General features: G+C 45.5%; 2 protein-coding genes across 9 annotated transcripts in view; both read left to right on the top strand.

Moving 5' to 3' along the window:
* Positions 1-9321, top strand: part of LRP4 (LDL receptor related protein 4) — a 104794-nt gene extending 95473 nt beyond the window's left edge. Inside the window, exons 36-38 of the mRNA XM_073348230.2 lie at positions 484-571; positions 4063-4204; positions 6176-9321. Coding sequence (XP_073204331.1) covers positions 484-571; positions 4063-4204; positions 6176-6511 — 566 coding nt within the window. The 3' untranslated portion in view covers positions 6512-9321. The remainder of the gene's footprint in view (positions 1-483; positions 572-4062; positions 4205-6175) is intronic.
* A 6660-nt stretch (positions 9322-15981) lies between these two features.
* Positions 15982-26795, top strand: part of CKAP5 (cytoskeleton associated protein 5) — a 100038-nt gene continuing 89224 nt past the window's right edge. Inside the window, exon 1 of one of the 8 annotated variants that reach the window (XM_073348198.2) lies at positions 15982-16101. The gene's annotated coding sequence lies outside the window, so the exon portion shown is untranslated. Of the gene's footprint in view, positions 16102-16167; positions 16267-16754; positions 16885-21820; positions 22091-22369; positions 22393-26795 lie in introns of those variants that run through there. The other 7 variants (XM_073348196.2, XM_073348197.2, XR_012159412.2 and 4 more) reach the window with 7 other exon arrangements.

Genomic DNA, 26795 nt, shown 5'->3' with positions numbered 1-26795 from the left:
TCAATCTCATTCTGAGCAGGACAAGGAGTATCCCAAGGATGAAAATCAGTCATGCTCTCTTTCAGCCCCAAACAGGCTCTCCCTAGGTGGCCAGAGGAGAGGATTTTAGTCTGAAGGACAGCAGAGTTCCCCAACCCCCACATTCATCACTCAGGCGGAACAAGTTTAGCTCCCAAAGGGTGCTTTCCCCCTCTAGTCTGGTTGGTGAGGAAGACTAACCCAGCCAGGGAGTAAGCTGTGAGCAGAAGGGGGTTAACTTGCCCCTATCTTTGAAAAATAATATCACCCCTACTTCAGAGGTCTTCTCCAGATTCCCTGAAGAGGAGAGAATGGGCTCAAGCTGTGCCAAGATCCACCCTAGAGTTGGGCTGCTAAACCCCAATACATAGGTGTGTACATGTATGCACACACAGCTACACTAGTTTTGAACATATTCCAGTGGCACAGAAAGGGCCTCCTCTCACCCTTGCTATTCTTTTTCAGGAGAAGGGCTGCATGTCACCTACATTATTGGAGGCCTCCTGAGTGTCTTGGTCATTCTGCTGCTTATTGCTGCTCTAATTATATACAGGTATCTGACCCCCACTTCCCATCCTGTCCCCTTCTTCCTTGTTGTTGGTGAATTGAGTCTTTTGGTTGAAGGAGACTTTCAACAAAGGTCCTTCATCGCTGGGGCTACAGGCATCTCATTATCTGGAAACAGTAATAATAACGATTTCATTTTATTTACGAAGACCCCTGGCCCACGTAGACCTTGGGGAGCAGACTGAGGTCTGTTGGGGAGCCCTAAAGTTCTCCTCCTCCTTATAAAGAGCATATGGGAAGAGCCACCCCCTGCACTTGCACCCAGCCCTCCTGCTCCCTGCTCTGCAAAACCCTGTTTAGCTTGATGTTATAGAGAGTCTGGAAAATCATATGCAGGAGCGTGATGGAATTTGTATCACCATGGCATTGGATCTCGTCTAGTACAGAAGTTCTCAAATTTCATTGTATCGCGACCCCCTTCTGACAACAAAAATTACTACATGATCCCAGGACAGGGGACTGAAGCCTGAGCCCACCCAAGCATTGCTGCCCCGGGTTTGGGGGCCAAAGCCCAAGCCTGAGCCGTACCACCAAGGGCTAGGGGGCAAAGTTGAAGCCCAGGCAAAGGGCCTGTAACCTGAGCCCCGCTGCCCATGGCTGCAGCGCTCGGGTTTCAGCTTCAGCCTGGGGCAGTGGGGCTCGGGCTTTGGCACCAGGTTCCAGCAAGTCTAACACCAGCCATGGTGACCTCATTAAAATGGGGTCATGACCCACTTTGGGGTCCCGACCCACAGTTTGAGAAACGCTGGTCTAGTAAATCTGTGCGTTCCAAACGCTTTCAGCCAGCTGCTCTCACAAGCTCTTCCAGAGCGTGACCCTCTCCTAAGGGGCACTTGTTTTGTTCTACTGATCTCTGTCTCTGTAAAGTCCATGACCTGATTCTGCTCTTATGGGTTTTACACTAATATGACTCCATTGCCTAATAGTGAAGTCACCTCTGACTTGTACTGGTGTAAGTGAGAGACAACCCGACTGCCTGGCCCTAGTGCATGGTGGCTGTACAGGCAGCTGAAGGGCACACCTGTACCTGATGAAACAGGCTCTCCTCTGGCTTGAGGGAACAAATAGATCATTGGAGCTTTCTGGTCACTAGGTTGGGGCCTTGTCTGTAGAAACAGACCTTTTGGCAGTGGGACCGTAATTCTCTACTGACAGAATCATAGAAATGTAGGGCTGGAAGGGACCTCAAGGTCATGTAGTCCAGTCCTCTGCACTGAGTCAGGACCAAGTAAACCTAGACAGTCTGTGACAGATGGTTTTTAAGAACAGGTTAGACAAACTCCAATTATGGGGATTCCACAACCTCCTTTGAAAACTTATTCCAGCGCTTAAATATTCGTATAGTTAGAAAGTTTTTCTCACATCTAGCCAAAGTCTCCCTTGCTGCAGATTAAGCCTGTTATTTCTTCACCTACCCTCTGGTCATCAGTCACAGTCCTCTTTGTAACGGCCCCTAACATATTTAAAGACTGTTATCAGGTGCCCCTCTCAGTCTTGAGCAAAGAAGACTAAACATACCCAGTTTTTTTAAACCTTTCCTCATTGGTCAGGTTTTGTAAATCATTTATCATTTTTGCTGCTGTCCTCTGGACACACTATCATCTATTCACATGTTTCTTAAAGTGTGGCTCTCAGAACTGGACACAGAACTCCAGATGAGGCCTACCAGTGCCAAGTAGAGCAGAATAATTATCCCATGTCTTACATATGAAACTCCTGTTAATATACTCCAGAAAAATTAGTGTTTTTCACAGCATATCACATTATTGGCTCATATTAAATTAGTGATCCACTATAGCCCGCCCCCTCCCCGCTTTTCAGCAGTACTATCCCCATTTTGTAGTTGTGCACTTAATTTTTCCTTCCTAAATGTAGTACTTTATACTGGTCTTTACTGAATTTCATCTTGTTGATTTCAGTCCAATTTGTCAGTCACTTTGAATTTTAATCTTGTCCTGCAAAGTGCTTGCAACCCCTTCCAGCTTGGTGTCATCCTCAAATTTTATAAGTATACTCTCCACTCCATTATGAGAGTCACTAATTAAAATATTGAATAGTACCAGACCCAGGACAATACCACCTATTTGGGACCCCATTAGATATGTCCCAATAGTCCGACAGTGAATCATTGATAACTACGATTTGAGTACGGTCTTTCAACAAGTTGTATGCTTTATAATAATTTTTATCACATTTCCTTATTTTGCTGATGGGACTATAATGTAGGACTGTGTCAAAAGCCTTACGAAAATCAAGATATATCATGAGTATTGCTTCCCCTCTATTCACTAGACAAGTAACCCTGTCAAAAAGGAAGTTAGTTTGGTTTGGCATGATTTGTTCTTGGCAAATCCATTTTAACTATTCCTTATAACCCTGTTCTCTCCTAATCCAAGTTAGGCTGACTGGTCTATAATTCTCCAGGTGCTCTGTGTTTCTCCTTTTAAAATATAGTTGCTATGTTTCCCCTTCGCCAGTCATCAGGGACCTCACCTGTTCTCCATCAGTTCTCAATGATAATTGGTAAAAGTTCCGAGATTGCTTCAGCTAGTTCCTTAAGGACACTAGGATGAATTTCATCAGGTCTAGCCAATTTGAATACATCTCACTTGTTTAAATATTCTCTAATCTGTTCTCTCTCTATTTTGGCTTGCGTTCCTTCCCCCTTGTTGTTAAATTAATTCTATTAACCTTTTTAGTGAAGACTGAAGCAAAGTAAGCAATACCTCAGCTTTCTAGAGTTCTCTGTTAGTTCTCCTTCACCACTAAGTAGAGGACCTACACTTTCATTTGTCTTTCTCTTGCTCTTAGTGTATTGATAGCTCTTCTTATTGCCTTTTATGTCCCTTGCTAGGTGTAACTCATTTTGTGTCTTAGACTTTCTGACTTTGTCTCTGCATGTTTATGCTATTCTTTTGTACTCCTCCTTGGCAGTTTGTCCATGTTTCCACTTTTTGTAGGTTTCCTTTTTGATTTTCAGGTCATTAAAGGCTCCTAATGGAGATATACTGTCCTCTTACTGGTCTTTCTATCTTTCCTTACCGTCGAGATAGTTTGCTGTTGCTGAGAATTTCTTCCCATGAGGCCTTCTCTACCAGTTCTGAGTTAGTTAAAGTCTGATTTTTTGAAGTCCATCTTCCTTATTCTGCTGTTTTCACTTCTTCCTTTCCTTATAATCGTGAAGTCCATCATTTCATGATCACTTTCACCCAAGTTGCCATACACCTTTAGATTAGCAACCAATTCCTTCCTGTTAAGTTAGCTAGTTTATACTTGATTCTATATCCTTAGTTACTGCCTCCACCTTCTGAAACAAGAAGTTGTCCCCTAACACATTCCAAGAACTTACTGGACATTTTGTGTTACCTTGCCAACAGATATCTGGGTAGTTAGTCTCCCATTACTACCAGGTCATGTGTTTTGGATATTTCTGTTGTTTGTTCTTCCACCTCCTCTTCCTGATTTCTCCTCCTACAGACACAAGAAGTCTAAGTTCACAGACCCTGGCTTGGGGAACCTGACTTACAGTAACCCGTCATACCGGACAGCTACCCAGGAGGTGAAGATCGAAACTATTCCCAAGCCGACCTTGTACAACCAGCTGTGCTATAAGAAGGAGGTAAGAGCTGCTCTTAGAGGCCTCCGGGACCAACTTCTAACTGTCCTAACATTACAAATCTATGTAAATAGTGAAAGTGAATTGTGCTTGGTTCTTGGCAGGTACCTGAACCCTGAGAACATCCCCATCCCCAGAGCTCTCCAAAATCTGTCCCAGGAAGATCCCTGGGATGGGTGAGGGCAGCTGCAGTAAGCTACCAAGCAAGACTCACAGGGCTTAACTAGCACATCTCTCAGTTCCTCATTGTTTCCCACTTGCGCAGACCTGCCTTAGGCTCCAACTTACCCCCTATTCCTGTAGTCTCCTGTGTCCCTCTTACAGTGTTGCTGGCCACCAGGCTGTTGGGTTTAAAGGGAAAATTCTACCTTTGGACCCATGTTCCTTGGCTGAGTCCTGTCCTTCCCCACTGACCCTAACACTGCCCTGGGCAGTCACGGATAGAACCAGGAAGAGTCTGGCTTGAAGGGACACAGCTCTTGTCTATGCACCATGTGGAGGGGCAGGGTGGAGAGAAGAACTGAAAATCCTGATGACTAGGACATTGGTATGGGCCCCATATAGAGCTGTATCTATTTTTATCGTGTAGCACTTAGTTTCTCCTCTTTGTTTCCTCAGCAACTTTCTCATCCCCCTGATAGCTTCTCATCTTTCTTCTTCTGATTTCTGCTCACATCCTCACGTCAGGTATCACTGCTCTGTTTGTATATGTGTGAGTGACCCCCATCTCCTTCACTCCTGCAGCACTGAAAGGCTCTAACACTGTCATGTACAAATTGCTGCTCGGCTGGCTTTCCCATGTGTCTGTGTTTGTGCCTTTGAACTAGCTCAACTAAACTCCCTGGGCTGGGGATGCACAGGGCATTTTCTCGCACTGGTCTTTTGGTTGTGCGGCTAAGGGTTTGCAGTTTATGCTACTTAAAGAAAATAACTTATCTGGGGGAGTTTATGATTCTTGTAGACCCTGGAGATGGATAAGGCCTGTTATACCATTGACTTCCTTTCCCAGGGGCCAGGATAGGATTGTTCCATATAGGACAATTTTTAGTGGTTTTGTTTGAAATGCCCCAAGAAATAGATCCCTCAATCTTTCCTCTGTATTTCACAGCCTCCAATACTCCATTGTCAGAATGGTTTCCCTGAGATTCACTCTAAACCTTTCCCATTTTTTTCTTGGTCTCATTACTTAGATATACCCACATGTGTCACACACACAATTCTTCTCTCCTCTGGGGGGGGCGGGTTTACAAACACCTATGAGATGTCTACCCCCATGCCTCTTCAGTCATCACTGAGCCAAGCTAGACAGAATTCACTCTTAATCTCTGCTCATAACTTTGTCCCTCTAGCCCTCTGATAATGTCTGTTGTTCTCTATACTTCCTCTGTTATTTTCACTGCAGTGAGGTGCTCAAACCCAACACAGTAGACCAGGTGGGCTGTCTCAAGATGTGTATAAAGGGCAACTTGCTCCTCCCTGCTCTGGGATATAAAGCCACTGTATATGCAGCTCCCAAACTGATTAACCTTTTTAGCAGCCTTGTCCCATTGCAAACTCCTACCTGATTTCCTGCCTACTTCTGCCCTTTAGTCTCTCTTGGCTGTTCCTGCTTCCCAGGTTTCTCCTTCCTATTCAGGCTCTGGTATTATTCCTGCCCCCAAATGGCATTGACTCCATTTGTCCAAGTGAAGCAGAAGAGCCATCTTCCCTCACCTTTTTCCATGGATTGAAGGAGCCTGGAGATTTGGAATGGGTATTCCTTTGGGGAGGGCTTGGGTGTGCTGGGCTGAGCATTGTGAGGGGGAAGACTAGAATGGTCTCTGCTGCCCTGATGGCAGCAGCCAGTTACTCTTTTCATTGAGGGCCATCCCTTTGCTTGCTTCTTTGCCTGTCTCATTCCAGCCGCTGCTTTGTTCTTTGGCTAGAAGTGACTGATGCTCTGTGGGTATTTTTATTCTGTTGTCTCCCCGCTAGGCTGGTCATGATCATTGCTACACCAAGGAAAAGATCAAGATTGTGGAAGGAATATGCCTCTTGTCCGGTGACGAGTCTGAGTGGGATGACCTCAAGCAGATACGGAGCTCCCGGGGAGGGATACTCCGGGACCACGTCTGCATGAAGACTGACACTGTCTCTATCCAGGCCAGCTCTGGCTCACTGGATGACACCGAAACTGAGCAGCTGCTGCAGGAGGAGCAGTCTGAGTGCAGCAGTGTCAACACGGCAGCAGCCACCCCGGAACGGCGCGGCTCACTCCCAGACACAGGTTGGAAACACCAATGCAAGCCCTCCACGGAGAGTGAGGTCTAAAGCATGCACTACCTTGGAGATGCCCAGCTCCTCCTCAGCCCCTGCTCTATATGAATGAGACAGGACTCATTTTGTCATGCAGGGAGAAGCCCAGAGACAAGCCTTCCTGTTGCAAGGAGCCCAGAGACTGACTGCCTTTCAGCAAGGAGCTGGGGCCAGACTGTTCCCTCATGGCAGGGGGGAATGGACCCCAGAGACCCTTTTGGCTCATTCTCACTGTTTTGTGGTTTATTTATATGTTCCCTTTTCCTGGAAGCTGCCATGGTAACTTCTGCAGTGACTCCTCTGGGCTGAGTCTAATTCAGATTCTGTCCCCTCTGGCAATCTGCGAGTTCTGCACTGTCAAGCTCACAATTCATGCCTCTGGGAGAGCAGAGCTCCTCCACTGCCAGCTTCTCATCAGGCTCAGCACCTCTTGCCCGATTCATTCAGAGGCCAGCTCTGCTCTCTCTACTTTGGGGAATTGGTGGAGGGCTGAAAGAGGGGACAGTGTAGCAGCAGGTCACTTCTAAGGGGATAAAGAGAGCAACCACAGCTGCTATGTTTCTTGTGATTGATGTCATTAGAATGTCACTGCCACTTTCCCCACCTTCTGGCACATCTCTACAGGAGTGGTGAAGCTTGGTGCTGGAGCACTGTGTCTGTTGCTGGCAATGGACACTGCTCCTATTCACCTTGTTGCTATCACCCACTTCAAAAAGCAACTGAATGCAGATAGGACTCTCCTAACTGCTTTCAGTGTACAGTGGAGTTAGAGCTGCCATATCGGGGGACAGAATATATTTTTACTGCTCTTAGCTTCACAGGCCTACTGCGAGGAAACTCAGCTCAGAGGGAGAGAGTCTGGAGTGTATTCCTTCTTTTACATCATCAACAAAGCTGTTTATAAAGTTCCCATCAGAAGGCCAGCCAGTTACACTTGTGCAAACCTATGGAAGACCATGGGCCTGACTAGATGTCACTGAGGATCTGTTGTGGCTGGTAGAACCTTTTTTTTACTAGTGGCGTGTGAAGTGGGATGATTGGGGAAACCATTCTATTAGTAAACTGAGCCCATTTGACATGGAATCGGAGAAATAACCATGGCGCTCTAGGGGCCATTTTTGAATAGTCACTTATCAACTAGAAGTTGTGCTTTAAGCTCCATTTTTTTTACTGGCAAATAATTCTTCTTGCAGAGGTCTCTATTCTTCCCCTTAGCTGTATGGGGACCCAGTTCTATTCTGGCTCTGCAGCCTATGAGGCCTTTCACTTATACCTGGCTCCTATACACAGTGCTTTCCTTGGGTTTTCTTGGGTGGGTTTCTTGCTGGGCCCTGGTAGCTTTGGGGTGTGCTTGGGCCTGGGTGCTGACTGGTGTCCATGCATGACATTGGCAATAGGCATCCATGTGGAATAGGGCTCATGGGAACCCAAAGACCAACCACATTTGAACTAGTCTCTGCAAATCCTCATTTTTTAGGAGGGAAGGGGAGAGCAGGGAAGGCAGGGGGTGGAAAACCCACACACCTAATTATCTGAGCTTCAAGAGAGACATCCCTGGCAGCCTTTGAAGCTTTAGCTCCTTCTGGGCCCAAAGCTCTTCTTTTAATATTCTCTTGACTTGCCACATCTAAAGGAAAAAAACCTCTTCCCCTTCCAAAAGAGGGTTTAGTCCCCACATTTCCTTCATAGGAATTTTATCTAAGGTAAAGAATAAAATCCCAAGCTAGGTGTTTGGAAACAGAACTGTCCCAAGGAGTGATCCCCTGAGATAATCCCAGCCTTGCCTCCTGCTGTGAAAAGGCCATGTGCATTCCCATCCAGGGTGTAGGGAGGACCTAGCTGGTGCTAGGGGTGCTTCATGGAGTGGTGATTTGGATTCAGTGGGGAGAAAAAGCAGCAGGAGCCAGAGCTTTGCCATTTCACTAACATGGACTTGGGCTAGCCAGGCTGCAACACACAGGGGCAAGAGCAAGGGCTCAAATGTAGGAGGAAGACCCCAGTTGGGAGGGAGCCTGTGTGTAGGGTAGTGGAAGCAGGGTGGGGAACTAGCCTGTGTGGGAAAAGGCTCTAACATCCTGGGAGAACAGCCCTACCTCTCTTCTCTCCTGATGAGTTATGTGAATGCATCACTCTGCACTACACATTAAACATCCAGGTGTGTGGGGAAGAGGGACTGGAAACACCCACCCATTCCCCTCAGTGGGGACGCAGTGGACCTATGGAAATAATAGCTGCGTGAGTTGAGAATGCAGAACAGAAGGAAAAGCTCAATCAGTCTTTCCAACAGCTACTGGTGTTCAAACTCTCTCTGAAACTATGCACATTCCTACTCTTAGGTAGGAAACCTGTACATTCCAGCCCCAAGACCATTCACAGCTACCCTCCAAACTTCCCCAGTCCCTTCCCCTCCAACCCCAACAGAGATCATATGTCTGCTACGCTGGGGAGATGAAGCAGTGAAATCTCCTACAGCCCTAGTTCAACTACTGGTGTGAGCGGACATAAGATCCCCCAATGTGAGCAAACAGCCCTTGTGAGATGCTGCCTCGGGGGTGCATTGCATTTCCCTGTTCTGGGGAGGAAAAGGCCTTACTTGCATGAGGGCTATACAGAATGTAGAAAGGGCAGAACTGGGGGATGATCTCTTGAGCACTGATTTGCTATGTAAAAAGCAAACTTCTCTCTCCTGTTTGTCCTGAGCTAATGGCAGTGATTCCCCTGCATTCTTGTGTAATGATTTTAACGTTACTCACTGGAGAGATTGGACTTTCTGGAGTTATTTAACCACTATGTTCAGTATTTTAGGAGTTGATAATTTAATATAAATTTAGCTTTTCTTAATCACTCTGCTTGGCTTTGAGTTGTGAATCATGCATGTTATACTGGCTCCCTTTGGAGAATGAGGAGCTCCAGGCCTTGTTTGCATAGAACCTCATCTCTGCTCACTGAGCACCGCAGCTGGAGGGATTGAAAAGATGAAAATGGAAGCAGTGTTCTGTGGATAATCCAGCTGACTGTGACACACACATTCTTCAGCAGTGAAGCCTGATCTAAGGCCCACTGCCAAGAAAGAGACAACTGTGGCTCAAATGCAGTGAGCTCACATTCTTCCTTCACTCTGTTTGACATGGCAACAGGGGCTAGTAGCCTAGTCTTTCTGAAGAACATTGTGACCAAATTGTTGTAAGCCATATATGGATAGTGTTGCCTTTTCTATGACTGCTGTAGGAATCCTCTCTTCAGTGGTGCCTTTGCTTAATGCAGTGTGATGCTTTAAAGTCATTCTTGGTGGTAGGGGGTGTGTAGTGGCAGAGTTGTAAACAGAATCCAAGTCTCCAGACATGTCTCCCTGCTCTAACCACGAGACAGGATTGACTCACCCACAGTTCACTGAGAGAAGTGGGATTTGGACCTTTTGATTTTAGTAATATTTTAAAACTGAAAGAGGAGGACAATCAAGCTTCTCTATGCAGAGATCCATCTCTGTATCACCCCCAATATGGTATTCAGGCAACACGAGCAGAGAAAGCTGGTCTTCCACAGCAGACCACACCAAGATAATTCAGTGTGGGCATAGCACCCGGTTGCTCCTGAGCACTCACCTTTTTATTTTTTAAATGCCGCAGTGATACTTGTGTTTGGGTATATGTGCTCCAATTTCTGAAACAAGTTATCTCTACTGCCAAGACAGAGAGCCAGGCCCAATTCAAACTCACTTCCTAATCTGGCAGGGTTTGGGAACTATGCACAGAATGTACAAACTCCTGGGAAGGGTGGGAAGACAAAACCTCCTGTCACAGGTGGAGGAGTTACTGCAGCATAAGGAAGCCTGAAAGGAGATCCACTCCTCTGACAAAAGGAGGGTAGACTCAAGGGCAGTAGAGCTAAAAGGGAGTCAACTATTCTGAAGGTACCTGACAGATGATCCTGAAAGGGGGAATACAGAAGCCACCAACTGCATAACAAAATCAATGGAGTGATGAACGGCCTGAGCTGGGACGGCCATGAAACTCCAAAACACATGCAGGGGACAGTGAGGGAGCCTGGCCCAGGAGGATTGATTTTCTCTTAAGCATAGGGTGGGAAGTAAGATTCATTCTTGGGAAGAAGGCTGAATAATTGCAACACACTGAATTCCCTTTTGTTATAACGTCAGTGAGTAACAAGTCACTTTCTATTCTGATTCAGCATATGTATGCTTTTTCCTCTGCAAAACATTCATAGAGAGTTTCAGCCCCTAGTATCTTGGACTCTGCCCTCAGAGGTTTTATTTTTTCTGTAAGTTCCCATAAGGTGGGCTGTTCAAGAGTTTGGATTTGTCCTGGGGAGACTCCAGAGGTGTATGTGTGTATCACACCTCACACATGTACTCAATTAGATCAATAGGACAAATTGCAGTCTGTTTCCTCATTTTACATTTCTATTTTCTTAGAACAAAACAAATAGGGAAGTTAAATGCAAAAATTGTAAATTAATTTAATCTTAGGGTTATGGCTTTGAACAGTAGGAAGTCATAGAAGATTAGAGTTGGAAGAGACCTCAGGAACATATCTAGTCCAATCCCCCGCTCAAAGCAGGACCAACCCCAACTAAATCGTAAAAACATAAGAATGACCATACTGGGTCAGACCAAAGGTCCACCCAGCCCAGTATCCTGTCTACCGACAGTGGCCAAGCCAGGAGCCCCAGAGGGAGTGAACCTAACAGGTAATGATCAAGTGATCTCTCCTGCCATCTATCTCCACCCTCTGACAAAGAGGCTATGGACACCATTCCTTACCCATCCTGGTTAATAGCCATTAATGGACTTAACCTCCATTAATTTATCCAGTTCTCTTCTAAACCCTGTTATAGTCCTAGCCTTCACAACCTCCTCAGGCAAGGAGTTCCACAGGTTGACTGTGTGCTGAGTGAAGAACAACTTCCTTTTATTTGTTTCAAACCTGCTGCCCATCAATTTCATTTGGTGGCCCTAGTTCTTGTATTATGGGAACAAGCAGATAACTTTTCCTTATTTACTTTCTCCACACCACTCATGATTTTATCTACGTCTATCATATTCCCCCTTAGTCTCCTCTTTTCCAAGCTGAAAAGTCCTAGCCTCTTTAATCTCTCCTCCTATGGGACCTGTTCCAAACCCCTAATCATTTTAGTTACCCTTTTCTGAACCTTTTCCAATGCCAGTATATCTTTTTTGAGATGAGGGGACCACATCTGTATGCAGTATTCAAGATGTGGGCATACCATGGATTTATATAAGGCAATAAGATATTCTCTGTCTTATTCTCTATCCCTTTTTAAATGATTCCTAACATTCCGTTTGCTTTTTTGACTACTGCTGCACACTGCATGGACATCTTCAGAGAACTATCCACGATGACTCCAAGATCTTTCTCCTAATTAGTTGTAGCTAAACTAGCCCCCATCATATTGTATATATAGTTGGGGTTATTTTTTCCAATGTGTATTACTTTACATTTATTCACACTGGAAAAAATAAAATAAATCATCCCAGCCAAGGTTTTGTCAAGCTGGGCCTTAAAAACTAAGGATGGAGGTTCCACCACCACCTCCCTAGGTAACGCATTCTGGTGCTTCACCACCCTCCTAGTGAAATAGTTTTTCCTAATATCTAACCTACCCCTCTCTCTCCCCCACTGCAACATGAGACCATTGCTCCTTGTTCTGTCATCTGCCACCACTGAGAACAGCCTAGCTCCATCCTCTTTGGAACCCCCTTCAGGTAATTGAAGGCTGCTATTAAATCCCCCCTCACTGTTCTCTTCTGTAGATTAAAATAAGACCAGTTCCCTCAGTCACGTGCCCCAGCCCCCTAATCATTTTCATTGCCCTGTGCTGGACTCTCTCCAATTTGTCCACATCCTTTCTGTAGTGGGGGGCCCAAAACTGGACACAATACTCCAGATGTGGCCTCATCGGTACCAAATAGAGGGGAATTATCACTTCCCTGGATCTGCTGGCAATGCTCCTACTAATGCAGCCCAATATGCCGTTTGCCTTCTTGGCAACAAGGGCACACTGCTGACTCATATCCAGCTTCTTGTCCACTGTAATCCCCAGGTCCTTTTCTGCAGAACTCCTGCTTACCCAGTTGGTCCACAGCCTGTAGCAGTGTATGGGATTCTTCCATCCTAAGTGCAGGACTCTGCACTTGTCCTTGTTGAACGTTATCAGATTTCTTTTGCCCCAGTCCTCCAATTTATCTAGGTCACTCTGGACCCTATCCTTACCTTCCAGCATATCTACATCTCCTCCCATCTTAGCGTCATCCATGAAGTTGATGAGGGTGCAATCCATCCTATCATCCAGATGATAGGCACCAATGACTTCTGGTGCCAGTGGGTCCTCGACCCCCCTTCTACCCCTAGCCCATTCCAACCCCTTCTCCAAAGTCCCTGCCCCAACTCCGTTCCCTCCTTGCCCCTATTGGACTCCTTCCCCCAATCCCCGGCCCCTCCCCTGAGCGCCCCATGTTCCCACTCCTCCCCCCTCCCTCCGAGAGCTTGCTACAGCTGTTTGGCGGTGGCAAGCACTGGGAGGAGGCGGAGGTGAGGTGAGGCGAGGCGGGAGGCTGGGGAGGAAGCTTGGCTGCCAGTGGGTACAGAGCACCCACTAATTTTTCCCCGTGGGTGCTCCAGCCCTAGAGCACCTATGGAGTCGGCGCCTACGATCCAGCTCATTAATGAAGATGTTGAACAAAATTGACCCCTGGGGCACTCCACTTGATACCGGCTGCCAATATTGAGATAGATATTGAGCCGTTGATCACTACCCATTGGGCCCAATGATCTAGCCAGTTTTTTATCCACCTTCTAGTCCATTCATCCAATCCATACCTTTTTAACTTGCTGGCAAGAATACTGTGGGAGACTGTATCAAAAGCTTTGCTAAAGTCAAGATATATCATGTCCACTGCTTTTCCCCATAGCCACAGTGCCAGTTATCTCATCATAGAAGGCAATCAGGTTGGTCACAGTACAGAAGGCTCATCACAATACTAACTTGTCACATTGCATAGTAGTACGTATATCTTAAGGCCTCATTTAACAGACCTAACTACTACTCAAGTATATGCTGCTCTAATATCCTCGGATAGGTACAGTAGAACCTAGACTGACTAAAAAAGAGTTTCAGTCCAAGGATGGCTGCCAGCATGAAATGTGGCCACATAAACATGTGGGGCAGTTTAGTTCCTATGGGAACATTAACTGGTGCATTTCTTGACTTAGGAACATCTAAACTCCTACCATAACCATTTCCATTAACCTAGATGTTTGCATTTAATACTGGAATGCAATTGAAAAGCCACTTCTCCTTTACAACAATATTAGGCTCCCCCATGAGACAAGAGATTGGGCCTTAGATGCCTGAACACCGCACTGTGGAGTACAGTATAAACACCTAGATCTGTTGACTTCTCTGTCTAGGAATTTATACTGTGGTTGACACAGTGATAGCTGAGCACCTCTCCTGAAAAGTAAATGCAAAAAGAAAAATCCTTTTCAACTCTGCCAACAGCAACAAGGTTAAAATTCTGTATATTTTTATATATACAAAATGTAAGGATGCTGATGTTTGAGCGGGTTGTTTTGAGAAAACTAAGTTAAAGTCCACCCTCCTTTCAGGCTTCCTTATGCTGCAGTAACTCCTTCACCTCTGACAAGAGGTTCTATCTTCCCACCCTTCCCAGGAGTTAGGTGCATTCTGTGCATAATTCCCAAAGCCTGCCAGGTTAGGAAATGAGTTTGAATTGGGCCTGGCTCTCTGTTTCGGCAGTAAAAAGAACTTGTTTCAGAAATTGGAGCCAGAGGCAAGTGCTACTGTAACATTAAAAAATAAAAAGGTGAGGACTCAGACACACCCAGCTGCCATGCCGGCACTGAATTACCTGGTTGTGGTCTGCTTTGGAAGACAAGCCTTCTCTACAGTTAGTTCCACCTGCAGCAAGGTTAGTGGTCATTCTTATTTACTCAAGCAGTAAATTCCAGTCTTGATCCATCTCCTGTGAAAGTTCTGTCTCCTGCAGACATAAGTCTTCCTCATTTGTTGACTGGTTCATTTTATAGATTTGTTTGGTTTTTGACTGTTTTCCTCATAAGTAATAGCAAAGTATGTGCATCATCACTGAACATATCACTCTGCTATCCAAGGTCAGAAATTTAAATCCCTGGCCCTTCACTACGATACTCCCTGCCATTTGCATCCCACATCTACCTTCCATGGATTCTTTTCAGTACCAGTCTCCAGGAACTGGTATGTTTAAAGGAGAGAGGAATTAGTTACTTTTTGTATTTTCCTTGCTTATGCTTCAGATGTTGTTTTCCTTATAGGCTTTGTATCTTTATTGTCTAAGCAATAATGTATTGTATGGTAGACAGACAGACCATGAGGGTTAATGAGTGGCTGGAGAAACTAAAAGCCCCAGGTGAAACTATAATTACTTTTTCATCACTTTAGATAGGAATTGCTCTACTAGTTCAGACCAAAAAGAAAAGGAGGACTTGTGGCACCTTAGAGACTAACCAATTTATTTGAGCATGAGCTTTCGTGAGCTACAGCTCACTTCATTGGATGCATGCCGTGGAAACTGCAGCAGACTTTATATACACAGAGAATATGAAAAAATACCTCCTCCCACCCCACTGTCCTGCTGGTAATAGCTTATCTAAAGTGATCATCAGGTGGGCCATTTCCAGCACAAATCCAGGTTTTCTCACCCTCCACCCCCCCCCCCCCCCCACACACACAAATTCACTCTCTTGCTGGTGATAGCCCATCCAAAGTGACAACTCTTTACACAATGTGCATGACAATCAAGTTGGGCCATTTCCTCCACAAATCCAGGTTCTCTCACCCCCTCACCCCCCTCCCAAAAACCACACACACAAACTCACTCTCCTGCTGGTAATAGCTCATCCAAAGTGACCACTCTCCCTACAATGTGCATAATTAAGGTGGGCCATTTCGACCAGTGGTCCAACAAGTCCAGTATCTTGTCTCAGTCAGAGGAAAACTTATGAAAACATGAAGTGGACAATTACAAAATTATTTTTAGTGGAAGCTTTTTCTTCACCAACCAGTTAATTAGCACCTCAGGCCCCTCCTGAAGCAGGCAGTCCATGTGTCCCCTGTGGAGGTTTATCATCTCTAATGTAACTATGGGTGTTCAGTGGTCATCGAACTAGCAAAGATTTCTTCAAGCCTGCCAAACTCCTGACGGGTTTTCGCGGCAGTGAGTTCCGCAGGCCAATCACGTGTCCGATATAAAGTATCATTTCATTAGTGTCACGTGTTGCCTTCCCGGCGCAGCGCGCAGCGCCTCCTCCTCCCTCCGTCAAGCCAGCGGCGAGAGGCGCAGCCCGGCTCCTTGTTCCCCACCCTGGCGCCTTCCTCACGTTGCCCGACTCACTCGGCTGGCGCGGGCTCCCTAGCAGGCCGCAGCCGGCAGTCCGGTACCCGCGGGTAGTCAGGCGGGCGGGGCTTTGCCCGGCACTGGCCAGAGAACGGGCCGTGGGGGCTTCTCATGCCGGATGCAGCGCCGCAGCCACCGCGGCCTGGAGCTGCCCCTTTAAAGAACAGAGACGGTACGTAGCTCTACCGGATTCAAACTACCCAATGAGTTGCCAGGTTGAGGGCATAGGCGGGGCCGGCAGCGACCAATGGGTGCTGAGGACACTGCGAGGTGCGGGGGGCGTTAGTGATTTCAAACCTCGCTGAGGAGCGGCCTGGAGTTCGCCGCACCGGCTCAGGTGAGCGTCACCAGTGTCCTCTCCCCGCCCCCGCCCCGGACTTACATGTCTAGCCGGGGGCTTCCCCGCCCGTGTCACGAGGCTCCCGCTCGCGGGTGACATTTCCCTTCTCCCGCCCAACAGGGTCCCGGGGGGGTGGGGGGGGGGGAGAAGTGAGCGGACAGTTTAACGTCCTGCTGTGGGGCGGGGCCGGCGCGGGGTCTCTAGGCCCATCCACCCAGTGAGGTGGGGGCCTGGGAAGAACAAACCCGGTCCCCTTGGGACTCTCCCGCGAGCCAGAGCTCGGGCCTTGCCAGTAGCCGCCGCTGCGGCGGTGGGGTGCGGAGCTGCCGTAGGCCGAGAACGTGCTGAGCTCCTAACCGAGCGACCCGGCCGGCAGCGACCTCTTCCCGGAGCGGCCGTGGGGCGAGTCTGCAGGGGCGCCCGTGGGGAACGTAGCGCGCCCGCATTAGGTGTCGGCCAACGCTAGGTGGGGCCAAGCGTGTGGCCTGCAGGGACCAGCGGTTCCAGCTCTGATGGCGCCGTGCTCCCTTGTACTCGCACCTCCGTGTTAGCGCAGCTGCGGGCTGGAATATGCCCTGTTTGAAAGTTGTGTTGGATGCAACGCTTGGACTTTCCGTGAGTTGTCAAGGCGGGACTCGGTTGGCCCTTTGGGCACTCCGAGCTGAGGTGTAGTGTATCGGGCTCTTGTTACCTGGCAGCATTAAAGGTACTTTTTGGGTCACTGTGCAGGTTATCAGAGACCCTCGGCATGCTGAGCTTTATTAGCACCTGACAGACTTCCTAACAACTAGTTCGGAAAATGATCACTTGAGTTTTTGCTATGGAATTTAGATCAGGCCAGACTTTCTAGGTGGAAACCAGTTTGTTTGATACATGACAATTCCTGCATCTAGAAGTGATTTGAAAAAAAACTAATGTCTTGTGAACTGAGCTCTCTCTTGAGGCATAACTCTTGGCACTCAGTTGGTTCTTTGCAGCTCTTGATACTTGGACTTAAGATATGTCTTGAATTCTGGTGATCTAGCTTCGGAATGAGTTTCCGACTGATTTTTTTGGTGGTGTGGGTCACAAGATAGCCCCTGAAAAGAATATTCTCATTTCTGTCAAATCTTTTGGTATTCTTGCTAAGTAGAAAGATGTCTTGTGACCCTTATCACAGCATCAGCAGACAGGCTAGGCTGTCTGTTACCTTTTGCAAGTTTTACTTTGGCTGAATCCGGCCGTCAGTGACAATCAGAAAATGCAGCACAGCTTTAGTACTATGCAGCAGAAGAGGATAGAGAATGTAAATTAGATTGTGTGTGCATAACAAGCTAAGACTGGATGCTACCCCTGCAAGCAAATCATTCTGCCATCTATTTCTCATAGAGTATATTTACAGTGCTAGATTGGAGCATATTTTAATCCATGTGTAGGCTGCCTTGTTATGCTGCATTCTCTCCTTTCTCGATTCTAATTTTTATTTTGTATACAGATGTGCACATAGGGTTTGAAATGGGCTGTAACTGAAGATGGTGCTCTGTTTATCTTAGAATGTGTCTTGTTTCCACAATTGCATACTCTATTCTTCAGCATTGCAAATGTTGAGCAAAACATTTTTGTTGTTAGTTATCTAATTTTCAGAAAAAAATGGAACTTTGAATTTTGGATTGTCTTCTATAGGGGAGCTTCTTCATGATAGAAAGAGAGGTCACATGGTATCACCTCTACTAACTTAATGAGGAGACTTGTCTTTGCAGGCCATGGAAATTTACCTGCCAGTGTGTCCTTTTAAATATGCATTTTGCAGTGTAGTGAATATAAGCTCTAACACTGGAGCAGCTGATCTTATAAATTCAAAAGGTGATCTAATTCTCCTATTTCTTTCCCTCCCCCTACATCCTTTCTCTTTCCACATTTGGCCTTGTTTGAGGTTTTTATCCTTTCAGCACAGGTAGTTCTCCTCTTTAAAATTTGCAAATGTTCTTTTAAAAACAAACGGAGTTGCAATGAAATTAAAACACTTGCATTGCATTCAAAGAAAGTTACATGGAGGAAAATGCCAGCAAAAGTAGCAGTCCATTGCGCTAATGTGGTTCTAAACAGAGGACCTTAAACTTGCAATTAGTCGTTTATTTGTGAGAATTATCAGCAAGATGGGAAGTTTAGAACAGTAGATGGGAGTTCCAACATAAACATGGTGTGTGTGTGAGAGATGCATGTGTGCACAAACAATTCAGGTTAAATTTGAAGAGCTGGATTTCTGACTTAGGGAAAACCAGAGAAGGTAGTCAAACTACCTTCTCTCTTCCCTGTAGAGATTCAAGAATCCCATCTTTCTTTTTTGTTGGAACAACAAGTATGCACTCCATAGAGCAACATTTTAAACTTTTTTTCATATGTACATCTCCTATTTCAAATGTTACTTATTTCCATGTTAACTTTTGCAGTCTACGTGCTGTAGCTTCATGGTCTAGGCATGTGATGTGTTTGGGAAGACCGGCTAGTTCTGTGCCTAGTGGTGGAAGAGGGAAAGCTGGCCACTTGGATGGAAGAATAGCATTCAATCCTTTGAGGTGATGAGTAGTTTAGGGTTTGGTCTTATAATGAAGAGTGGAGAATAAATAATTGCAAAAAGAAAAGGAGTACTTGTGGCACCTTAGAGACTAACAAATTTATTTGAGCATAAGCTTTTGTGAGCTACAGCTCACTTCCTTGAAAGCTTATGCTCAAATAAATTTGTTAGTTTCTAAGGTGCCACAAGTACTCATTTACTTTTGCGGATACAGACTAACATGGCTGCTACTCTGAAACCAATAAATAATTGGTTACTGTGATAACCATCTCGCAGGAGTTTTAGATTCATTGATGTATGATTAAAGAGCCATAAAGAAGTGCACCATCATATATGATTATGGAACTCAAAGTTATAGTCACAGTCTAAAATAAAGCTGTATATTACGGATAGATACGGTTGCAGCGTGCTTCTGATTTCCCCCCTCCTTTGGGGCATCATTAACAGTGGAGATTCAGGGTAGTTTTTTTTAAACTCTGAATTTCCTGTGTTCCTAACTTTATAGAATATTAGCTGTTAATTTTCTTAACTTTGAAACAACTGATGTAATATGATTCTGGTTTATGGATTTTTTTACAGGGTTGGGAGGGAAATGAGTTCCTACTAGAAGTGCTGCTGCATCCTTTAGGATTGAATGGCTGTCCTCCCTCCATAACAGAATGAAACTGATTAGGTTTGCATAATCTTTGCAGGCATTGTACAGTGTAGGAGGAACAGCACTTCTCAGGATATTTTCTCACAAGGGGAGATGGCAGTGGGTCCGGATGTGTGCTGCAGGAAAATCTAGTATGTTTGTGTCTAAATTTAACCTTGTTTGGACCATATATGAAAAGGCAATGTTACTGTGGTTGTCCGTCCAACTTAAGAAGTCTCTTGAAGTGAGTTGTTGCAAAGATTCTTGCCTTTTGAGTTAGGATTGTGAGCTTTGAAGCAAGGTATCATTGAAACAATTACTTTTGCAGCTCGTTTACAGTGAATGATAAACGTTTGACAGAAGAAAATGATGTGTGCTGTTGATGCCTCATGAGAGAGCTGTAACAGTGGAAAGGTATCTTCAGAGATTAGTTCCCTGAGCAGTTTTGATACTCCAAAGGAGACTTATTTCTTCAGGCTAGCAGAGCAGAAGGCTAAAAGGCCAGATCATGACTTGTTTCAGTACTTTTTCTCAGGAGGAAACTCTTCACCCCAGCTTCTACTGTACCAGGCTTTGTCATAAATGGCACTTAGTTATTCTAGAACAGGGGTACATTCTCAACTAGAGGTATATTTACCCCTGGGGGTATGCAGAGGTCTTCTGGGGGTACAACAAATCATCTAGATATTTGCTTAGTTTTACAACAGGCTACATAAAAAGGACTACTGAAGTCAGTACAGACTAAAATTTCATACAATTACTTGTTTATACTGTTCTATATACTGTACATTGAAATGTAAGTACAATATTTATATTCTAATTGATTTATTTTATAATTATATGATAAATGAGAAAGTAAGCATTTTTTTCAGTAATAGTGTGCTCTGACTCTTGTCTCATTTTGCAAGCAAGTAATATTTAAGTGAGGTGAAACTTGGGGGTATGCAAGACAAATTATACTACTGAAAGGGATACAGTAGTTTAGAAGGGTTGAGAGCCACTGTTTTAGAACATGCATCTCAAAATGTCAAGCAACAAATTAGACGTGTTACTGATTGATCTGCCCTACAGGATAGCTGTAATTGCATGTCTTGTTCTAGAGCAGTAGCTGAAATTATGATCTTCTCACAGGTTAGCATCTTTAATGTCCAACAGCTCCAGACCATCACTGCTACCCCTGTTCCTTCTCTATAGCCAAAGGTGAGCTCTAAATAAGGAAAGAAAACTGACTGGGAACCTGATAAGTCTTCAAGTATGTAAAAGTTGATTATAAGAGGAGGATAACAAATTATCTTCTTATCCACTGAGGACAGGGCAAGAAATTCTTAAAATCCTCCAAACACCTGTCAGGGATGTTCTAGGTCAGTGGTGCCCAATCTTATTACATAGGAGGACCATATAAACCTAAACACAACCTTGTGTTTGCCAAACAGATTCTACATACTTCCTTGAGTATATGAAGTGAGGTAAACATGATGACCAAATGCTAATGAATTGGTCATTAGTATATTGTGTTGAAGCATGTCGCGGGCCTTACGAAATACTCTGGTGGACGATGTACAGGCCGTAGATTGGGCACCCCGGTCTAGACAATATTTAGTCGTGCCTCAGGGCAGGGAACTGGACTAGATGACTGAGCAAGGTCCCTTCTAGTCCTACATTTCTTTGATTAAACTCCTCCAGTTAGTACTTGCTACAAAATCATTTTTGAGAGAGATTCTGCCTGCCATGCCTGTTAGCATTGTATGCAAGTGCTAAAAAGCTTAAATATTACAATAACTATTAGTTATTGGGCTAGGGTCCTGCAGATAAAATGCTGTGATTTGGTGTCAGAATTGAGAAGTAATGGACTAGGACCTAGGAGACCTGGCTTCTATTCGCAGCCTTGCCACTGGTCTGTTGTGACCTTGGGCAGGTCACTTCACCTCCCATTTCCATATCTGTAAAATGAGGATGATACTGCCCTCTTTTTGTGAAGTGCTTTGAGATCTACTGAGGAAAAGTACTATATAGGAACTAGGTGGCATTGTTACCCATGAAAATTATGCATCCCAAGGGCCAACCTGGTGGCTCACTGACTGCATGTTGGTGCTTATCTACTTCAGTGACTGGCTTAGAAATGCCTAAAGTGTTGCGGGGTGCCTGGCCTGCCCCGCCCCAAGCTGCTGCCAAAGGAGACAAGTGGCTTGGAGCAGCACATCCTCTCCCGCAGGAGCCAAGCCTTTGCTCTTCAACTTTGGAGCAGAGGAATCCAGGCCCTCCAAGGGGGACACCTCAGCAGGTGCCTCAGGAAGGAAATGAGTCTTGAAGGACCGAAGGAGACCTGGTGCCCCTGGGGACAGGATTGGGAACAGAAACTGGACCCCATGGGGCTGCGGGCGATTCCGCTAACCCCTGAAGACACTGGGAGAAGGGGGCATAGAATTGGCCCCGTAGGGTCCTAACTACTCTGAGCGCCTTTGTCTGACACATGGAAGGGGGAGCCTCCCTCTCAGGGGCGACGGGAGGCGGGGGCTGGTGGCGTCGGCTGCAGCGTTCTGCGCTCCGCCCTTGGAGGAGGAGGTGCCTGTTTCCTGGCCGGGGATGAAGCGCCCCGCCCGCTGTTGCAGCTGAGCCGGGCCGCGGCCGCCCGGGTAAGTGTCTGGCTTGGTCTGCGGTGGACAAGGGAAGCTGGGGGGATAATTGCCTGTCCTGGAGCGATGGCGGGGCTGTCGGGGCCTAGCGTTCGGGAGGTGGGAGGGGGCGGAGGAGACTGCGAGGATAAACAATGCCGGGCGGGCGGCCTGCTCCGCTCTATCTGGCCTCGGAGCCGAGCTTTAGGAGCTGCACGGACCCGTAGCTTTGGGCCCAGAGTCTATCCATCCGTGGAACTGTTCTGTTTTGGCTGCAGGGGGACTGCTTGTAAAATGTCTCCGAGCTGCCGCATCTGGAGGAGGTGGGGCCCTGCTGGAGAGTTTGGGAGGGAAGGCATTTGTGGCCCCGGGTGTGTTTAGGCAGGGGGAATCTGGCAGGAAAATGAGTTAGTTGTTGGCTGGGGGACGGTTAGGCCTGAGGATCCGGCAGAGTTTGAGGGGTAGCTTGCTGGAAGGCCTGGGTGAGAGGGGGGTTAAGCAAGAAGTCTAGCTGGGTGACAGTTCTAGCTGTTGGGGAAGGGTGGCTGTGTGTGAACTAGACTAGGGTTGGAGGGTGTTTCTGGCGTGGGAGGCAGCTGGTGATCATTTAGGGGTGATCCTATATGTTTGATGTGCTGGTGAAGGAGAATTCAGTTCCTCTCAGCCTAACATTTTTTAAGGTTTTCATGGCCCATAGATTTGTAAGCCCTCGGGTGGAGGAGGGGACGCAAAGCAGTCTGTAAGTTGTGACCCACCAGCATTTGGAGCTCTCATATCTAGCATTAGAATTTAGCCTACTTGTTCCAAAGTTGACCATATTTTGTCCGTCCATCCTTCCTTCCCTCCCTCTTCCTCTCCCTCCCCCCTGGTTTTATTCTTACAGCACAAGCCACTCTTGCTTTCTAAGCCATGATGAAAAGTCAGTTTGCTTTGGCTCACCTAAGTAACTTGCTGTATTCTTTCCAGAGTGCATCTAAATTGCATTCAAAGAGTACATTTAGGAAAAGTTACATTTTCTGGAATTTCTTTCAACTTTCATTCCTCAGTACATAGCAGTAATGTGATTAAATTTGCATTGCTCTGTTTTTTTTGGTGAGATCTCAGCAAAACCGATATAGAACAAAGTTATTGACTAATACAGGGGAGACTTACTAAGAACACGTTATTGCTGAACGTCTTAGGGCTTGTCTGCACTGGCACTTTACAGCACTGCAACTTTCTTGCTCAGGGGTGTGAAGAAAACCCCTCCGAGCGCTGCAAGTTTCAGCACTGTAAAGTGCTGGTGTAGACGGTGCACCAGTGCTGGGAGCTATTCCCCTCGTGGAGGTGAGATTTTTATAGCACTGAGAGACCTCTGGTGCTGTGACTACACAACCACGTTAAAGTGCTGCTGTGACAGCGTTTTAACATTGCTAGTGAAGACGTGCCCTTAGTGTATAGCTATCTTGTCGTCTTAGCTCAGAGAAACAACCTTATTCAACTGTCTTTGCCATCGTGTTTGGAGTTAATTTCTCCCTATCTGCTTTTCCTGTTTGCTTTCTTCCATTGAGGACTTGTGCTGTGGGTTTCCATAATCTTTGGGCACAGTTTCTTCAAGGTAGTTGTCATCCTGCAGATCACTTAATGAGATTCTCTTTACGCTCCCAAAACAGTACCCAGCCCTCTTCCATTGCTGAGGAATATCCAATCATTGACTTAAAGCCTGCCAGTGTTTCTCTTTAATCATCTTGAGAAATTTTTACTAAGTGACATGGTTAAAGTTCCCCTTATTTCTCATTGCTTCTCTTGCAGGTGTCAAGAGGTCAGGACTGGTAATGGACTCCAGTTTCTCACTTAGTAGTGTAGAACATGCTACACAAGCCCAAAGAGTTCTAACTAGGTATTATTTATTACTCTGGTCTGATTCAACAGACTATAGTACTTGGATTAGGGAAATCTTACAGACTCTAATTTTTCTGTTGCACCTTTGAGAGTTGTAAAATAAAAGCTGGGTATCTGCTGCTCTGATCTCTTGGGTTTTCTGAAGAACTTTTCTATCAAGCTATTTTAGTATGGTCAGATCTTTGCTTAGGTGAAACTCAAGGCTCAGATGCCATGGTGATGAAACTCACAAATATTGTAAATGTGATAAAAATTTTAATCTAGTTCAAGTAAAACTTGGCATTTTCAGAGGTAGAAATTAAACATGACTTAAAACTGCTACAAAACAAGTACATGTGGACAGATAATCCTGCCCTTCCAGAAGGGATGACCGCACACTGCATTGACAAAAGGGAACAACCTGAACTGGCAGGTCTAATCTCAGCTGGTTCATTCAACTAGTATTGTAGCTTTCTTTATAGTGGGCAAAACAGTGCCTCAACTGCAGGAGAAACTTTAGTGGGTTTAATTTTTTTTTTTTTAATACTTCAAAACGAGCCTCCTTGGAAATTGACTTGATTTGACCAATTTCTCAGAATTTAACATTTTTAAATGATCTTCTAGAAAAGTTTGCTTTAACTTGTAAGAGTAAAACCGCGTTGAAACAGTAGGTATCTACTTTTTTGGAACAGTAACTTTTTTATACTGAATTGGTGGGAAGCCATATAAGTACTGAGATAGCAACAGCAGAGGTCAGTTCCAGTAATGTGTCCATTCTGGCTTAGGACAAACTAGTCTTGTTGTTAGTATTTGCACTTGTTATGAAGAGGTCATCTGGAAGCTGAAACGGTACTACATTTGCTAAATAAGTTCTATGTTTCTAAACATTTCAAAACCAAATGTCTTCACTATTTGCATCTTCAATATTTTAAGAGCCAGATTTAGGTAACAGAACTAAGGCTTTGGCTACTCTGCAGACTTCTGCTAGCATAGTTATGTCGCTTGGGGTGTGATCCCTGACCAACATAACTGCACTGGCAAAAGTCCCTGATGTAGATGCAGCCAAACCAATCAAGTGCAGTTTTGCCATTGTAGTTGCATCCACGCTAGGAGCACTTTGGTAGTATAATATACTGGCACTCCTACTGTAGACATGGCCTAAGTTTCTAGTTAAATTTGGCAACCAACTGTTGCTCTTCAGTGTTACTCCAAACTTTGACTTGACAGCGTCTTCCTCATTATCTCACAACAAACTTTGGGCAGTTTGTCCCTAGCTTTATAATGTTCTCTCAGAACTTCCCACTTAACACTTTCTTATCTCTTGGAAGCCTTGTGCTAGTCATAGGGTCTGGTCTGTGCCCCAGCTTGTAAACAGTCTCATGGGAGACGCCCATGTAGTGTGCTGGGCCCCATGGACCCAAGAGAGTTCCACATGGGCAGGCCCGTGGTCTCCAGGACTCTGAGACTAGGCCTTTGGCACTAGCTATCCCTGTCTCTCTCCATGGCTCTCTGCAGTAAATCCAGCCAAGCCAGTCCTGCACCAGGTTTGTACTGTACCCCTTCAGGGCATGACACACTCATTGAGTATTTACAGTGAAACAGGCAGCCTTTTCAAAACAAGGTAACATATATTAGTCATGTGGCGCACACAAGCTGAAAGTCTTTAACTTCTGCCTCTCTGTGCTAATCTAAGCCATAGTCCACCCAGGTCAAACCAGTACCATGATGAGCCAGCCAAGCTGTGATAGACTATCTCTTGCTCTCCCTCTCCCCCTTATCTGTCTCCCCAGGGTGTTCTGCTGTTTGATGTTAATGGTTCAGTCATTGGACATCTTTGTCTTGCTGGTTGCTCTGATTCAAGGTCCGTTTCAGCCAGTTGTTTTATGACCCTGTTCATTCCATCCAGACAACCAGGTGACACCCTACCTCATGCCTTCTATGCTGTCTGACCAGGAGACTTAAATGTTTTTTACAATGCAAAGTGCAGAGGGAAACTGAGGCACACATAGGTTTCATAAATATTACAGACAGTTTCCCCTTTGTTACACATTTCTTCCCCTCTCTTGCCTATAAGGTCTGTAGACATATCCCTTTCCCTGGCATCCTTTATATGTCAACTGCTCCATATTATAGGAGCTTGTCCAGCCAAGAGTTGCTAGGGAGGGTTTGTCTTTCATCTCTGCAGATGAATCTGGGGATTTGCAGTTATAAATGTCGTCTTGATCAAGCCAAAACCAAACTAGTCTTGCAAAACTTTCTTCAGTTGATTAGCAGGCTTTCATTTTTTGGATAGTGCTGAATTGTAACAATTGACTGTGAAAGAACTAGAATCTGTTCTTTATTTGAACTTCTTTCATCTTATTTACTAGTGAAACTAGTAGGAAAAGTTCCAGAGATAAAATACTTCAGTCTTGCAAATCTATTAGTAATAAAGCAGTCTTAGTATAGCCTGCATTGTCACCTATGGAGCCTAATTGCTATTTAGATGTTAGAAAGTATGAGGTGGCATTCACACGCCTCTTGTGAGAAGCCTTCAGGTAATAAAAGCAGAACCTTGGCTGCAAATGAAGCCGTGGGAGTATCCTACAAGACCTGAAAAATTGGAGAGGCATGTAGAACCCATTAAAGGGTCATAAGGGTTTTTCACTTTCATTTTAAGCTATTTTCACAGAGGAAAAATTCAGACTATATAAGATGTTAAGAAGGAATATATGGGGTAATAATTAAGCCTAAAGAGAAGTGATCTTTAAGACTGCAATTCTCTAGCTGAATTCTCTAGCTGTGGACCGTTGAGTGTTTGTTGCTGATCCTCAGAGAGCTGGTTGCTTACAGGATGCTGGTTGGTTTTCATTACTTCTGTATGTGA

This window comes from Lepidochelys kempii, chromosome 6, assembly GCF_965140285.1.
Source record: "Lepidochelys kempii isolate rLepKem1 chromosome 6, rLepKem1.hap1, whole genome shotgun sequence".
Taxonomy (NCBI): domain Eukaryota; kingdom Metazoa; phylum Chordata; order Testudines; family Cheloniidae; genus Lepidochelys; species Lepidochelys kempii.
The sequence above is the reverse complement of the archived record's forward strand: the minus strand, read 5'-3'. Positions and strand labels throughout refer to the sequence as shown.